Source organism: Eleutherodactylus coqui, chromosome 1, assembly GCF_035609145.1.
Source record: "Eleutherodactylus coqui strain aEleCoq1 chromosome 1, aEleCoq1.hap1, whole genome shotgun sequence".
In the NCBI taxonomy this organism is placed as follows: Eukaryota; Metazoa; Chordata; class Amphibia; order Anura; family Eleutherodactylidae; genus Eleutherodactylus; species Eleutherodactylus coqui.
The window spans coordinates 33254798-33273233 of record NC_089837.1 but is presented as its reverse complement, the minus strand read 5'-3'; the positions used below and the strand labels follow the sequence as shown (position 1 = coordinate 33273233).

Sequence of the window (18436 nt, the reverse complement as noted above, 5' to 3'; positions counted from 1 at the left end):
CTTGTTCAAATTAAAGTTGAAGTCTCAGTAAGACAACCCCTACCTACAGTATAGCCCTTATAAGGACTAGGGTTGCAACCTTTATCACCAAAACGTACCTGCCAAGCAGGGGCGTAACTAAAGGCTCAGGGGCCCTGATGCAAAAGGTGAGCTGGGGCCCCCCCTCTATCTATATCTGTACCCGTACCCATACCTAAACCATGCTGCACAGAGACATAACTTGAAGCTTCTGGGCCCCAATGCAAAACCTGTAACAGGGCCCCCAACTATAATGCTTTATTCATAGTACTGGGCTCCCTATATGGAGAAGAGAGTCCTTATGGGCCCCCTAAGGCTCCTGGGCCCGGGTGCAACCGCATCCCCTGCACCCTCTATAGTTACTCCCCTGTTGCCAAGGTAAAAAGGGGTATGTATAGGGATGTGGATTGGGGTGTGGCTGATGATGACGTATATTCTTACCTCCATTGCTCCAGTAGTCCCAGTTGTAATAATACCTCCTCTCAGTGTTGCAAGTAGTAATAGGATTGCCTTTAGTGGCCCCAGTAGCCATAGTTCCCCTTTCAGTAGCCCTAGTAGCCATAAGACCCCCTTTAGTGGCCCAGGTAGCAAAAGAGCCCCTTTAATGGTGTCAGTAACAGTGGGGTCACTTTTAATGGCCCCAGTTGCAACTGGGACCCCTTTAGTAGCCACAGTAGTTTTAGTGCACCTTTTAATATCTTCAATAGTAATTAGGCCCCCTTTAGTGGCCCCAGCAGTAATAGTGCCTCCTTTCATGGTCCTAGTAGTCATGCAGACCCTTTTAAGTATCCTACCCACCACTGAATCGGTCAGGCAGCACCTCTATCATCAAGGAGGAGTGAGGATCTTCCCTGAGCGGTGTGCCGACAGAAACATCCGAATGCTTTACAGTGCTCGTTGCTGTGGCCACAGATGCTCACACCAGGTACCGTGCTTCCCCAAAAATAAGACAGTGTCTTATATTAAATTTTGTTCAAAAAGGTTTAACTTTTTTTTACATGTATAGGTGCCTGTACACTATTTAAATTGACTTTTTTAATTAACTGTGAGCAGGGCTTAATTTTGGAGTAGGGCTTATATTTCAAACATCCTCAAAAAGCCTGAAAAATCATTTTGCATCCTCAAAAATTCTGGAAAATCATGCTATGTCTTATTTTCAGGGAAACAGAGTAGGTATTTTTACTGGCCATTAATATGGCCGATAAAAAATACATATGGGCACTGGCTTCTGGAGTAAAATACAACCCTAATTAGGACATATGGACATCATTGGTAGGGGTCTCCTGCTAAGGTTTCCCCCACTATAAGCTAGAGCAGAGAGCCGCTAAGTAATGCCATTCGTTTTAATGACCGCTATGTTATAATACAGTTCTCAGTATCAACCCAGTGTAAGTGAAGGGAGTGGGCGAACAGCGCTGATGACATCACTCACCAAATTCTGTATGCCCACTCTATTTTAATGCAGAGTGCTTAGAGAGGAGCGGGGGGAAGAATAGAGGTTAGACATGGTATACCTATTTTAACCCCCCCGACCATTATGTACAGTAAGTCACCCCATGAAGGCTGCAGAGGTACCTTACAAGGGAATTTTTAGGAATTACCGATTTTATTTTCATCATATACATCTCCAATTTGAGAAAGTTGTCGTGTGTCTAGGGTGTGGAGGGGAGGGAATGTCCTTGTGGGGAGCACCACAATAGTATAGGGAATCGTATAGCTCTTGCAATGTTCCCTGGAATAGAGCTAGCCGCTAGGAGGAGTATTGTACTTTGTGTGCCCAAATGCATCTCTTTCCTTAACAGGATTTCTGGGATATTGCACTGATAGCCTATCTTTACAATGATGATTAATGGGGTACCACCCCCTGAGACCCCCCTGATTAACAGAATACGCAGGCAGAGATGTTGGAGGGCAGTGGCGCCTTCACTGTACTAACCATCACAGTAACATGCATACAAATGTGGTTGGTGCCACAGCTCTACCCATTGAAATGAATGGGGATGAGTGTGTCTGCGTTGGGTACTGCAGTGTCTGCGTACTGCAGTGTAAGGGATGCGCTGTTTTCCCTTCATTCTGCGGACTGGTTGAGGTCCCAGAGGTGAATCCTTCATGGATAATAATATACTAATAACCTGTCCTAAGGATATAATATATACATAATGTTCTGGAAAACTAAGGACCTGCCTTCCTAAACAGCACACCATGTGGCTTGGCATGGTACTGCATGATACACTTTTTAGTAGTTTGAATGTTATATTGTCATTACAGGAATAAAAAAAAACAACATAAAAACAACTTAACAGTTCAAGTTCTTGTTTTCCATAAATGGTTCCAACTTCCATACTGTATGTACAATATGCAGCTAAGTGTGGTGGCGCTTACATAAGTACAGTATGTACCAGTTTCATCTTATACTTACCACATCTATGAGCTGGGCGATGGACAAGCCAAACTTGACAATGACAACATCTGAAGTATTTGGTACCGGCCTGGACCATCGATTGTATCCACTAAACAAGTTCTTGAATAGATGTTCTTCGGCGTGAGAGCGCGTCCTCTCCATACATAATGCTGTGAGGAGACAGAACACATTCAGGGTCAGGGGCCATGGGCAACACAGGGCAGAATTGTAAGACCTCTCTTAATAAGCTTGTACCTCTGTGGCTTAGAGGTCCACCAATAATATACCAGTAGAATTACTTAGTAGCCAAAAACATAAAAAACTTCTGATATTAACTTACTTGGCTTGATTTTAATGTGATGGAGACCATTCCTAAACTGGCCATAAACATGAGAGGTTTATCAGCGAGTCCCCTTTATTTTACATTGAGCTGCCAAGTCTTAGGTCTAAGAGGACAACCCCAATATATATTTTTATTCAGAAATCTACTTCGAGCTGCTGTCACTTCCCTTTTCCAGCTACTATTGGTGGTTCATATCAGCAGGCATCAACAATGAGAACAGGAAAATACAGAGAATATGAAAAGAAATTGCTGCATCCAGATGAAAGCCTGTTAACCATCAACTAAGTGGGCAGGTTAAATCACATAGACGTTTTTTTAGCTTATATTAGTATAGCTGATCGCTGGGGTTCCAGCAACAGGATATCCGGGATCATCTTGTTGTTGAGACTCCCTTGTACCTAATAAGAATTGTCTAGAGGAGACAATGCAAAAATCACACACGTACTACTGGAATGTCCAATTGGCCAATCATACCACACAATATAGAATAATGGCTGATTGCATATCTACAAACTGCCTCCTGGAAAATGGTTGTTTTCCTCATAGGACTTGATCAATTTATGGCCACCAGTTGGGGAAAATCATAGAAAATAGCCATGTTGGACTCTACTGCTCTTAAATCTGTTATAGGAACCTGCTCAAGGATTCCTTCTGAATCTTCACGTGTACCTTTAATGCAAAACATTTGCCCTCTCTAATAAATAATTACTTACAGAAGGGCAGTTTGATCCTGTTTGGAATCAACCAGTAAGCCAGGAGACTTTTCTGTAGCTAGACCTTACTAATCTGAAGCAAATCAACATCATCTGGCTGGAGGCAAGACACACCCTTCCTGCCTTATAAGGACACACCCTTCCTGCTCTCTCAGCCAATCCATGCAACGTGTTCTCCTGATTGGCTGAGTGCATCATACCAAGTTGAATTTTGTCAACTGAATCCATATCCAAATCACTGATTTCTAGTAACAAAATTATACTCCTAATACTCTAAAAAAAATACATTCGCTTTGGAACTCATCTCAATCTTGCAGTTGAAGGCTGTGACACTTGAGCAGGTGGATCTCTTCTGTAGATAACCTTTACGTCCTTAACCTCCCCCAGTTTAATAAGGCCTTAGAACCCACCAGGACTCTTCATCTTGTTATTTAGAAAGTTCATTGTCTTGAGATGTGTATAAAGGAATCGTCTCCTACATTGTTCTCCGGATTCAGTGGGAGGACAAGTCACTGCGGTTCCTGGCGGCTCCATGAGGTTTAATTTGCTACCGTTCTTTCATGTCCTGTCCTCCTCAAATTTTCTATTTTTACCTTCTGTTGGTTTCACATTTTGATGTGACGAGCGGGAAGCAGGAGTCTAAAAATTTGCATGAGATAATATTCTTCTACATTTTATATTGCTTCGTAATGCTATTTGCAATACCAGGATTGACCACATGGTGTGCTGTGCAGGGAGAACTTGTCAAAGAAGGATTAAGCGCACGTAGTGAATTACTGAACAGTGCCACCTGGAGGGGAAAATATGATATGCTGTAATTGTTTTTTTTTTTTTCAATTTCCATGCCAGCTCTATCTTGCTTTTCAAGGCCATGTTCAGAGGGGCAGATCTGCTGCGAATTGGTTGTGGATTTTCTATAGGATTTCCACTGCGAAAAATCTGCAGCAGATACACCGTGTATGAGCAAACCCTAATTACCAAAAATTCTGCTTCTGCCGGCGTAGCGATTTCCCGAGGAAGCCGCCGCCTGGGAGCAGGGGAGAGCTGACAGTTCTTCGCGCTGAGCCTATCTCCTTCTCACCGCGGAGAATCGTGGCAAATCGCAGCATGCTGCCCGTGAGTTGAGAATTGTTATGATTCTCCGCTCGTGGACAGGGGGCAGCACTTTCCATAGCAACGCTATGCAAAGCGTTCACTGCATTCCCTGCGGCCGGATTGCTGCGGGGATCTCAATAAAAACTCACCCATGGCCAGGCAGCCTAAATGTGTTGGTCCGTGAGCATCCATGAGCGACCACACCCCCTAAAAACTAGGCTTCACCTACTTTTTTTATAAACCCACACAAAGTTGCAATTTTGACACTAATGCCAGAATTTGGCCTTTTTCGTGTCGGAATTCTGGTGCAAGAAAAAATAAATGTGCCCAAGTGAGTCCGACCCCCGCCAGCCTGACTGCTGAGGTGTTTTATGTTGCTTGGCAAGTAAAGGCTATTTGTTCAGCATCTGTTGCCTGCCTGAGGACAGTTTCACATGGGGCGAGAAAATCGTGCGATTTTTCGGCAAAGCGATGAAAACACAGAATTATAAAGCCCATGTTTTTCAATGGTTTTCTTCACAAATTGCTGCCTGCCCTATCTTTCTGCGATTTGCGATTTTTAAAAATCGCCCATGCTTCCCTATAGAGGCTCTTCTTCATCGCATCGCAATGCATGAACTCACGATTTTCATGTCATGCAATGCATTAACATCGGAAAGTCCTATTGACTGTTGCACTAAAAAAAAAAATCACAGCAGAATCGCTCAGGGAAAACCGTGCAAGAAAATTGCAAGCGGCGCTGATGTTTTTGCGAGAAAAAGCAGTGCTGATGCTCAAAAGTCAGGGGAACAAAGACACAATTTTGCCGCAATTTTCTCGTGGCGATATCGCAATTGCCCATGTGAAACCGGCCTGAAGCTGTTTGGCATACCTTCAGACTTAATATTTTTGGATGCAGGCCCACCCACCACTGGTCCACAGTGCACCACTAGGCCACTATTACAGGGGGATTGATGTACACTGGGTAGGTCTACCTCTATGATAGAATACGCCGGGAACAACTCCAACCCATGGTCACACCAGGTCTCCTGGAAACTCACTGGACTTTTCACTATTCTATGGTAATTCAGGAAAATCAGCTACAGAAAATGAGTTAATATAGTGTTAATACGCTATGCTACCAAGGGTTAGTGGTGCCCTGAGCAGGAATCAAAAGTAGTATTTATGTCCATATGTTAAAACTTAGTGGGGTTGCTTTGGCCCTAGTGACATCGGATACTCTCTGTGGTGTAATTCCCATTAACATCTGATGCGCTTCAGCTGGTGTTACCCTCCATTCATCCTACAAACATCTGGCAAGTTTTTTCAAACAAGATTGAACAATGGACAGTTACACAATGGAAGAACATTCTGTGGAGTGACGAATCACACTGCTCCTTCTTCAGATCAGATGGACGTATCTGGGTGTGGAGGATTCTGGGGAACACCTTCTGCCGGAGTGTGTTGTGCCAATACTTAAAGGGGTTGTCCCGCGATAGCAAGTGGGTCTATACACTTCTGTATGGCCATATTAATGCACTTTGTAATATACATCGTGCATTAAATATTGGCCATACAGAAGTTATACACTTACCCTCTCCGGTGCTGGCGTCCCCGTCTCCATGGTGCCGACCAAAGCCGCCTTCTCCCTGGATTAGACGCGCTTGCGCTGAAGGGGCCGCTCCGGCGTGCTCGCGCTGCACAGGTCTTCTGCGCATGCACAGAAGACCTCTGCGGCGCGAGCACGCCGGAGCCAAACAGAAGAGGGCAGACTGCGCAAGCGCGTCTAATCCAGGGAGAAGGCGGCTTTGGTCGGCGCCATGGAGACGGGGACGCCAGCACCGGAGAGGGTAAGTGTATAACTTCTGTATGGCCGATATTTAATGCACGATGTATATTACAAAGTGCATTAATATGGCCATACAGAAGTGTATAACCCCACTTGCTATCGCGGGACAACCCCTTTAAGTACGGAGGAGGTTCTATTATAGTCTGGAGATGCGTTATATGGCATGGTCTCGGTTGGTTGTAGGGGCAAGAACCATGAACATGGACGTGTACCCCGACATACTAGACAATAATGTGCTGCTGACAATGTGCCAATACTCTGGGAATGGTCGGCCATACTTCCAACAAGACAAAGCGCCTCGTCACAAATACAACACTTTGTTACATTGGTTTGAGGATATGAATGTTCTACGATTGGACAGGCCTACACAAAGTCCCAACCTGAACCCAACTGAACTTCTTTGGGATGAGCTAGAATATCAGTCAGGAAATTTGAAGAGCGTCCATCTTTTCTAAGAGAACTTGCCAAATGTTTGCAGGACGTATGGAGGAAAATACAAGCTGCAATGCATCAGATGCTAGTAAAAAGTATGCCATGGAGAGTATCTGATGACATGGGGCCAAAGGAGCCCCACTAAGTATTAATATACGGAAATAATTACTACTTTTGATTCTTGCTCTGGAGTCCTATTACTTTTGGTAGCACAGTGTAGTGTTCACAGTACCAATCCTCGACGATCAGCTGTTTAATGTTCACTGAGATGGTGCACTCATGCACAGAGATGATTTCTGCAGAAAGCAGATAGCTCTATTCCTAATGCAGTGGTCAGGCTTGGTATTACAGGCAAAATTCTCATTGATTTCATTGACACTGCATTGGGAATAGAGATCTCTGCTTCCTGCAAAAATCAACTCAGTGCATGGATGCATCAGTTCAGATAAGAGCTAATCTGGAGAGATCTCTGGCAATCTACTATTGATGGCCTATCCTGAGACACATTGGCTATTATTAAGGACCGTGGCTGTTACTTGTATGTGGGTTTAAGGGTTTTAATATCCTTAAGTGTTATAGAAAACTTTGCGCATGATAAGTGAATACACACATATCTTACTAAGTCCCTACAGGAAAAGAACGATGGACTAATCTCTGTTTTTTTGTTTTAACTGAGTTTTCCTTCTCATGCATTTGGAAGCCTCATACTTGGTTTGCAGTCTCTCCTACATTCAAGTTCCTGGTTGAGAAGGAGGGTCGTGGGGGACATTCTCAGCACTGATCAGCTGGTCTCTCTTGGGAAGGAGTACAAGCTCAGCTCACTCTCCTCCCGTTTATCAGAGGCAGAGTATCATAACCACGCCCACTCAATACTACACAGCTATTCTTCAGTCTACTAATTTCTCATTTACTAATTACTAGTGGGGACAGATTAGTGCTGATGGAACAATTAAGCAGGATGTACTTGATTACGATACAATGCTATCTCTAGATCAAGTGACAAGGTAGTAGGAGATGAGCTGGATTAAAAACAGAGCCTATTGTGCTATGGGCAGATGACCTGGATAGACAGCAGAGCATAACAAAACAGTAGTACTACAAGGTGCAGCACGCTCGGGCATGGGAGCTGGTGAGATGATCAGCAACTCCAGACATCTCCTAACACTGTCATACATCCCTCTGTAGTAAGGTTTCTCCTTCCACACCTATCACAGTTTTTTTATCCTCTATTACTACTTATGACTTGCAGTGACTGTAATAAGCAAACATAGTAGCATAGTATGTTAGGCTGAAGGAAGACAATGTCCATCTAGCTCAGCATGTTTCTGTCCCCCCCTTGTTGATCCAGAGGAAGCAAAAAAATCCAACGAGGCAGATGGCAATTTAGCTCCTTTGGAGAAAAAAAAAATCCTTCCCGACCCCATGATGGCAGTATGCCTCTCTGGGTATTCCAGTTCTCTCATTCCATTTATTAATTTAGTTGCCCTTCTTTGAACCCCCTCCAGCACTGTAACACCTTTCCGAGCACCGGTGACCAGAACTGTGCGCAGTATACCATGTGAGGCCTGACAAGTGCCACACACACATATATATATATATATATATATATATATATATATATATATATATATATAAAAAGACACATAAGCTTTCCATAGACTAAACTTTCCTGTGTGGAAAACTCACATGAACGTACAAATGACAATGTGCTGCCCTTTTCCTGTTGCTACAAAGAGCCACCAAGTGGTCAACTCTCACAAATTCCTCAGTGTGTAATGTGCTTCCCTCACAGCCCTGCTATATATTCAGTAGCAGCTACAGAGTTCAGTGGAAAGACACTTAATGACAGGAGAGCAGACTGGGGAAGGAGCTGAGAAATAACCTGTCAGTTTGCTTCCACTTACAGAATTTGCTAAGATTTCAGTCCTTCGGTCTGCAGCGCCTTGGAAAACAACATGGAAAGCAAACAATCTGACATTTAATGAAAACCATTTACAAAATGTCTTAATTTTCAAAAACACATTGATTAAAAAAGCAGTTTACAAGGTGTGCCTAGCCTTTAGTAATCAGTGCTGTCCAATATGTCAGTTACTAACATTACTAATTACTGACTCATGAAGACAAGACTGGACTGATTTCTAAATAGGACCCCAGCCCCGGCCGAGCCTTCCTGTCCTACATGAGCCACTTGATGAACAGCTTAGATTTGCCGTACAGAATGGCCCAGTTTTTCATCTGCCCTGCAGGATCTATAGAGAGCGTGTGATAAATGGGCTGTAATGGAGATACTCAGGGGAGTCTATTAATCATGTCACACAGCAGGTAACACCGACGAGTGGCGACCCGCACCCTGAGATATATGGTCATCGCCGATAGGGTAAATACTGTACGCTCCTACAAACACCACAATGATTTCAGCTGAAGTATCCCCTTCTCAGTGATAATCGTAAAGCAGTACACAGTATGAACAATAGCGCTGTTCATATCTATATAAGGGCCAGGGCTCCATGTTTTATGCAGCCACCACAAGGGGGAGCTCAGAAGCTTTCTGCATACTCTATAGACAGGGTGGTTAAAGGGGTTGTCCCACTTCTAAATGTTTTGCTGCAGGAAATGGTTCTGTACATTGCACAGTGGCCAGGGGTGTTACTGCAGGCTGAGTTCTATTGAAGTGAATGGGAATCAGCCTGCAGTACCAACCCATGCCACTGTGCAGCATGCAGAGCTGTTTGCTTCCTGTAGAAAAATACTTTGAAGTGGGACATCCCCTTTAAGATGAGGGGTAAATTCAGTCACACTAGAGTTCTGAGTGTCATGAAATGGAAGGTGTTATTTTAAAAAAATGACGTTTTGTATAAATCAGTTTTTTTAAACATTTTCTGACATTTTGATGATTTTTTTTTAAATAAATGTCCAATGTCACAATCTATATCTATAAAATCCTGAAATCCTGCAGTTCTCACACTGACCACTAGGCCTAATAATAGTATGACACTTCCTGTTCTGTAGAGAAAACTTCTCAGCAGTCATCTCATTATCATCACAGGCAGGGTTACACTGCAAGGTGACATATATAGATAGATAACACAGGATCCACCATGCACAATACATGATGTCACAGCTCACCTCCTCCCCTCCCTGCAGAAGGCACTTAAATGCCACTGCCCTGATTAGGACTGAAATGTCTCAAACGAAACCTTGTGATGAGATCGTTCGGTCCAAGTGTCATGGTAGCTTGAGGTATTCTGAAGGTCCCCAAGGGTGCCATAAATGATTACCTATTAGGTTGTGATTGTGCAGAATACAGTATCAGGCCTCATGTCCACGGGCGGGTCAGGTTCCGTGGGGGGGAGCCCCGCCACAGGATCCCACCCTGGCTGCGGCATAAGAACATTCCAGATGCGTGCATATGGGCAGGCGCGCAGGCATGTAGGCGGGCCAGCCGGCCGGCACACCCCCCGCACATACACAGTGGAGACTTTTATTTTGAAAATCTCCTGCTCTCCCGCAGCACACCTGGAGGGACAGTTCCAGGTGTGCCACAGATCGGACAGATTCCATTGACTTCAATGGCAGCCATCCCCGCGGGTCCTGCAGCAAATGCAGCATGTGTTTAATTAAGCTGCGGGCGCCCATGAATTGCCTATGGGTGGCTTGAACTGCAAATCATCTGCGTGAGTGCTCTACGCGGATCCCGGAATTCAAACCCAGCCGTGGACATGAGTAGAGTATTGCATCATAGTGTGTGAGTGGTCCAGCTATCACCAGATAAAGCCCACCAAAAGAAAAAAGTTAAATCAAAAGGTTTTCCTAGTTTCACAAAAGTTTTAAAAAAATATGCCCCCCAAAATAGTATCAAGAAAAACTGCAGGTCACTCCACAAAAACAAGCCCTCATCAATGGAAAAATAAAGTTATGGGGGGGGTTAAAAGACAGCGACAAACCGCGAGCTTTTTTTTTTTATTAATGTAGTACTAGGGAAGTTTAGAAATTTGGGAGAATTGTACCGGCCCGCAGAATAAAGATATCGTGTCATCTGCACTGGGGTAACCACAAAACTCCCCCCAAAAATGGTACAAGGGCTTTTTTTTTCGCATTTCCTCCCAAATAGAAATGTTAACATTTTCCAATAACTTATATGGAATCATTGAACAATACAACTCGGCCTGCAGGAACCAACGAGCCTCCTGGAGCCGCGCCGGGATCGTCACGGGGAAATACAATGACTCGGATTGTTTGAAAGAGGAGCAACAAAAAACAAACAAAAAACCAAGTGATCCAGCAGCAAGGGGTTAAGTAGCCGCATTTTACATATTATTTCCCAGAATCCCTCTGGCAGAGCAGCTGCTGTACTTCTTATGACACAAAGTGATAATGAGATGTTAGACTTTCCTGTCTGGTTTATTGTTAGATTTTCTCATTGGGGAGTTCATTAATTAACACATTTGGCAACTAGTAAAACTAAGAAAATCATCTCACATTCTAAATCCAATTATGACACTGACTGGCCCCTTTATTAGGGCCCCGGGCCTTTCATCATTGGCGCTTCCTTGTATGGAAATTCTCCCCGTGACCCCGAAGTGCAGCAGAAAATCACATGACAAGTTTTCCGTGGATCAGTTTCATTCTAGAATAGAATCATAGACAGGTAGAGTTGGAAGGGACCTCCAGGGTCATCTGGTCCAACCCCCTGCTCAATGCAGGATTTACTAAATCATCCCAGACAGATGTCTGTCCAGCCTTTGCTTAAACACTTCCATTGAAGGAGAACTCCCCACCTCCTGTGGTAACCTGTTCCACTCATTGATCTCCCTCACTGTCTAATATCTAATCTGTGTCTCCTCCCTTTCAGTTTTATCCAATTTCTTCTAGTCTTTCCTTGTGCAAATGAGAATAGGGCTGATCCATCTACACTGTGACAGCCTGCAGTGTCCTGTAGGGTGACCACAGACACAAGGCAAATGTTGAGGAGCTGGGAGGGTAGAGTGGTTACTTGCCATGGTGGCACTTACCAGACTCGCTCCCAGACGGACACACGCAGTCTCGGCCAGAGCAGTGCTGGCCCTCTCCTGACACCCCTAGGATAGGGATGCCCAATAGACTGTAGAACAGGGACAGCGGATGTCACGGGTGGCACCATCGTTCTGTTACCCACCAGTATTACCCTTGGTGGTAAATAAATGGAGACAGAAGTAACGTATCTCAGGTCTCTGGGAACGGTCAGGCCTGGCAAAACTTTACTGAAACAACTTCTTGTATACAAGGCAAAAATGACAATTATTTGCAGTGCAGCTATTAGACAGACTTGAGAGTATCTCCACTCAGTGATCCTGGCCGGATGTGAAAAGGAAATGGGTGTACCTCTACACAGTGATCCCAGATTTCAGGATGACCATGTATGAAAAGATGAATAAAGAGTACCTCTACACTAGGCCTTGGAAGTGGCACCTGCTTCTTGCTCACGCTCTCTCTCTCTTCAATTGGGGCTCACTCTTCCCTCATCTCTGGAACATGCACTCTCAAGGAACCTCTCTTCTTCCTCCATTCTTTACCACATGAGGGTTGAAGGCACCCCCATGTGGCTGACACTCTCAGGAACCCAGAAGAATCTGTGAAGGATGGACCCTTTCCGGCTCTCACACACTCCTATTTATATTCTCACTCATACCATGTGACAAGACAAATTGATACATTGCAAGCATCTCCCAGGCTCATGCAAACACTTAACCCATCACACGCTGCAGCTGTGCAATACACATAACAGATTGATTAGACACTTTTTCACAGTGCACCAACACAAGACATGACATGTATCACATGGAGAGGGGCAGGAATAGATGTACTGGGTCACTACAAGCCCTTCAGATATTTGTAGACCGCTATTAAGTCTCCTCTCAGCCTTCTTTTTTGCAAGCTAAACATTCCCAGATCCTTTAACCGTTCCTCATAGGACATGATTTGTAGACCGCTCACCATCTTGGTAACTCTTCTCTGAACTTGCTCCAGTTTGTCTATGTCTTTTTTAAAGTGCGGTGCCCAGAACTGGACACAGTATTACAGATGAGGTCTGACTAAGGAAGAGTAGAGGGGGATAATGACCTCACGTGATCTAGACTCTGTGCTTCTCCTAATACATCCCAGAATTGTGTTTGCCTTTTTGGCTGCTGCATCACATTGTTGACTCATGTTCAGTCTATGATCTATTAGTATACCCAAGTCTTTTGTCCCTGATAAATATCATTCAGTCGCTGCCCACTGTTCAGTCCTCTCTCTGTCTTTTCTAATGTTAGCTATCCCTCCCAGCTTTGTCTTATAGGCAAATTTGATGAGTTATCCCTAGCCATGGTCAGGATTTCACTGCCAACCGTGTTTTTTTTTTGTGTGTAGCAGTGTGGAGAGTACAGAGAGAATGATATGATTGAGGAAAGCAACCAGCGATAGGGGATCCTGTGGACGAAAACCCCTTATCACCGAAAGGGGTCAGAGCAGGATGTCAGGAATCGTTCTGACCAACAGGTACTGCGCAGTCAGGAGCAGCTGAGTACAATGCTGGGGCTCCAACTAATGTGTCTGAACACACAACTCTTGCTTCCTTCGCACAGATGGGTTATAACAAATGACAAGTTCCAGCGCCATTGTGTCTAAGAGAAACAGAAAACAAAAAAGCGCAAAAATTGTATCACTGAGCAGCAGAAAAACATCACCTGGTCAGACGGGTCCAGATGTCTGTTGCCCCGTGCTGATTGGAGGTCAGAATTTGGCGCAAGCAGCATGAATCGATGACCCCTTCCTGAACATGTCAGCACCTCCATCTAATCTGCAGCAACTACAAGAAGCTTCCTGTCCGCAGGGGCCGATATTCCTGCAGGATGATTACATCACCTAGTGGAATCTAAAGCGTGGTGAATTGTTGCGGCTCTGGAGCCCAATGAGCTACCAAATGAGGTTTCTAGTAAAGTGCCCGTTCAGTGTATATATCCACTATGTAGTTGGACCGGGCTCTGCAAATAGAAGTCTGTGTTGGTAAGAAGTATTGAACAAGTTGTCATTTCCAGAAGCATATGGAGGAACAGCTCTGGAGACGTTTAGAGGTCACCGATGAGCGATGACGGCACAGGAGGCTTCCTGCTCGTGAAGAGTCTCATCCTTCTTCGCCCAAGCTCATTCCACCCTGCCCCCTCCACATCTCATTATGATAAGTCTGATGATTCCCATTAGTAATAACCACTTTCTAAATACAAACACCTCTGAAAGTCAGAAGTGAAGATCAGCAGAACGCCCTCACTCGGCCCCAGATGTGGATTATTTCAGGGTTTATGTTTGATGAAAAGCTGGAGTTGTTCTACGTGCCGCCAATCCAGCAGCTGTCCTACCGCCCGGGCGCAGGAACCCACGGGGGACTGGCTGCCCCATGAAAGATTTTTACACTTAATTGAAATGTTCATTGCATCCACATGGTGCCTTCCCTGACGGAGCCGACGTGTATACGGAGATGTATTAACCTGCACAGCGTCCTCCTCGACCTCCGGTGTGATCACTGCAGAGTAAGACTATCGCTCCGGAAAGTTTAAAGGGTCGTCCATGGACGCTAAGTACACTATGCTGGCCAAAGCATTGTGATGCAAAGGAGGTGATGAAATTCAATTTTATTTCCATCGGGTGTAGGCCACCTTTGGCCTCAATGACTGCAGTAACCCTCCGCGGCCGCTTTCCACCAAATTCCCATAGATGTGTGGAGGGATTTGCCCTCCACACTTCAGACAGTGATGTGTGGATGAGGGGCGTATTGGTGTGCGGATACAGCATTCTAGTTTGCCCCAAAGATGGTTGATGGGATGGAAATTTGGACTTTGGCTAAATGGTGGAGGTGTGTGGGGGGAGTGGGGGTATAGAAGGGGAGAGATAGACATTCTTGATGCTCTTAGCTAACAATAAATTTTTACTGGCCATTAAAAAGTACATACCGGCACCGGCCTTTGGACATAATTACTGACTGGGCCAGTGAGTAACCGTCCAGGTGAGAACCCTAGCCTGACCAGTGGAACCACGCTCTGCCTGCAGTGAGGTAACAGAGCCGGGGACACAACCAGCTGTTGTTGGAGCAGATATTGAGTCCCGAACCCGCCTGAGGACTGCTCTTCCAGAAGCCGAGAAGCACTGACATGAAGAAGCCTACGGAGGAGGTTAGCAGGAGCGCCGCATAGTGTGAGCTAAGGGTAAGCGTCTGATTTCCAGTCAGCAATGGTACAGATATTGACTGTTTTTGAAGTTGTGGAATGTTTGTGGAAATTTCCGCTGCGGACAATCCACAGCATTTCCACCTCGTGTAAACAGACCCTAAGTCAACTTGAGGTATGCTGCCACGTGCAGAGTGGCCTCAGTAGTAATAGTGTCCCCTATACCAGCCCCAGCAATAATAGTGACCCCCACAGAAGCCCCAGCAATAATAGTGACCACCCCCACAGCAGCCCCAGCAATAGTAACCCTCCCACAGTAGCCCGACTCTCTTACAGTAGCCCCAACAGTAATAGTGACTCCCCACTGTAACCCCTAGCAATAATAGTTACTCCCCACAGTAGCCCCAGCAATAATAGTGACCCCCCTCACAGAAGCCCCATAGTCTTAGTGCTCCCCTAAGACACACATAATTACCTCTTCCTGGTCTTTACAGCGCCGCTGCTCCTCTCAGCGCTGCCGGCAGAAGTGTGTGCGTCCACAGCAGTACCTCCTCCCTTCTCCTCTCCTCTTGTGGAACCAAAGAAGAGAGATGAGGGGAGGAGGGGGACGAAGATCCCGGATGCACACACTGGCGTCAGTGTGTGCATCCGGTCCACAGTGCTGCATAACCCCGGCCGGTAATTATTATGGTGACCCGACGTCCCGAAAGCGGGACAAAAGCAGGACAAATGACTGTCCCACTGGGGTCCCGGTGGAAAGCAGGACACAGAGTCCCAAAGCGGGACTGTTCCGCCTAATTAACCCCATCTGAGCTCAAGCATGCTCAGTGGTTATGGTTACATGGCTTTCCCCAACGAACATCAAAGCCCCCCCCTCCGAGTACCATAATGGTGAAGTCAGCAGCACAAACGTAATACACCTTGGTGCCATCCCAGGTTTACCAGCTGACTGTGGTTTAGTCGGCCCCCCAGGTGGATAAGGAACCACGGCGGCCTCCACCTTGACCCTGCTCTTCAGTCTGTGCACAATCTTCTTCTTCTGCTTCATAGACCAAATATAGTACAGCAAACAATCTCTTCCAAGTAATTAGCTGGAGCTTTCCAATTAATACATCTCCAGCCAGCGCTATGAGGTCTGGGAGTCTTTCCATCTATCGACCTTTATGAAGATCAATAGATACAATTGCTCAATGCTGATATTCAGCAGAAAAACACAATCAGGTCAGAAGAACGATGTAGCAAAATACAAGATGGAGCCACAAGGAAACTGAGAAATGGAACGATGGAACAAAGGTCTTCCATAGTTCTATCCTCTGGAGGTGGGTGCAGGCTATAACATACAGGAGGCTCATACAGGGGCCCTGCTTAACTCTGAAAATATCTTAGACACCTTTAAGTACCAGTCAACTAGAAGAGGACTAAGTCACATTTAAAAATTGAAACTCTGGTGCTGTAACATGGCACCGGGTGCTAATATTGTACTGTATCTGTATCATACTCCAGAGCTGCACTCATTATTCTGCTGGTGGAGTCACTGTGTACATACATTACTTATCCTGTACAGATCCAGAGTTACATCCTGTATTATACTCTAGAGCTGCACTCACTATTCTGCTGATGGAGTCACTGTGTACATACATTACTTATCCTGTACTGATCCTGAGTTACATCCTGTATTATACTCCAGAGCTGCACTCACTATTCTGCTGGTGGAGTCACTGTGTACATACATTACTTATCATGTACTGATCCTGAGTTACATCCTGTATTATACTCCAGAGCTGCACTCACTGTTCTGCTGGTGGAGTCATTGTGTACATACATTACTTATCATGTACTGATCCTGAGTTACATCCTGTATTATACTCCAGAGCTGCACTCACTATTCCGCTGGTGGAGTCATTGTGTACATACATTACTTATCCTGTACTGATCCTGAGCTACATCCAGTATTATACTCCAGGGCTGTACTCGCTATTCTGCTGGTGGAGTCACTGTGTACATACACTACTTATCATGTACTGATCCTGAGTTACATCCTGTATTATACTCCAGAGCTGCACTCACTATTCTGCTGGTGGAGTCACTGTGTACATACATTACTTATCCTGTACTGATCCTGAGCTACATCCAGTATTATACTCCAGGGCTGTACTCACTATTCTGCTGGTGGAGTCACTGTCTACATACATTACTTATCCTGTACTGATCCTGCGTTACATCCTACATTATACTCCAGAGCTGCACTCACTATTCTGCTGGTGGAGTCACTGTGTACATACATTACTTATCCTGTACTGATCCTGAGTTACATTCTGTATTATACTCCAGAGCTGCACTCACTATTCTGCTGGTGGAGTCACTGTGTACATACATTACTTATCCTATACTGATCCTGCGTTACATCCTACATTATACCCCAGAGCTGCACTCACTATTCTGCTGGTGGAGTCACTGTGTGCATACATTACTTATCCTGTACTGATCCTGAGCTACATCCAGTATTATACTCCAGAGCTGTACTCACTATTCTGCTTGTGGAGTCACTGTATACATACATTACTTATCCTGTACAAATCCTGAGTTACACAATGTATTTTTCTCAAGAGCTGCACTCACTATTCTGCTGGTGGAGTCACTGTGTACATACATTACTTATCCTGTACTGATCCCGAATTACATCCTGTATTCTACTCCAGAGCTGCACTCACTATTCTGCTGGTGGAGTCACTGGGTACATACATTACTTATCCTGTACTGATCCTGAGTTACATTGTGTATTATACTCCAGAGCTGCACTCACTATTCTGCTGGTGGAGTCACTGTGTACATACATTACTTATCCTGTACTGATTCAGAGTCACATCCTGTATTATACTCCAGAGCTGCACTCACTATTCTGCAGACTTCAGAGCTGCACTCCTCTGTCATTCTCTCCAAGTCCATTTCAGAACAAAGCTTGTAATTTGCATTCTGAGAATGTTACCATTTATACAAGATGCTGCGCCGTCCTCGGATGTTGACAAACCTACTTTCTTCTGCATTACAGGAGCTCAACTAAGCAGACGTGTTTGATGAGAAGCTTTCGAGCATCAGCCAGCAGAATTGTATGCACGGCGGTGTGCAGCAGTTAACCATCAGCCTGGGCACTGGCTGGCATCCTGCTGTACGCGGCGTCTGTTTCCAGAGCCTTCTGCCACCTTTCCTGTCAGCCCATCGCAGTGCATTTTCTGGTGTTTAGTCAGCAGCGCTCTCCGTCATCTGGAGGGGAGACCATGAAACGAATCTAAAGATGTTAATTAGAAGTGGTCACTGAAGTGGGATTATTCCTGTCCGTCTCTTCCAGTGTGATGGGCTCCATGGAGGAACACATGTTATTTATTGGGTTTAAGAGGTTGCTCAGGGTTAAAAAAAATAGGGCTGCTTTCT

The 18436-nt window shown here is 45.1% G+C and overlaps 1 protein-coding gene across 1 annotated transcript in view; it reads right to left on the bottom strand.

Moving 5' to 3' along the window:
* Positions 1-18436, bottom strand: part of CHRNA2 (cholinergic receptor nicotinic alpha 2 subunit) — a 99040-nt gene that overhangs the window by 57215 nt on the left and 23389 nt on the right. The window contains exon 3 of the mRNA XM_066594722.1: positions 2438-2589. Coding sequence (XP_066450819.1) covers positions 2438-2589 — 152 coding nt within the window. The remainder of the gene's footprint in view (positions 1-2437; positions 2590-18436) is intronic.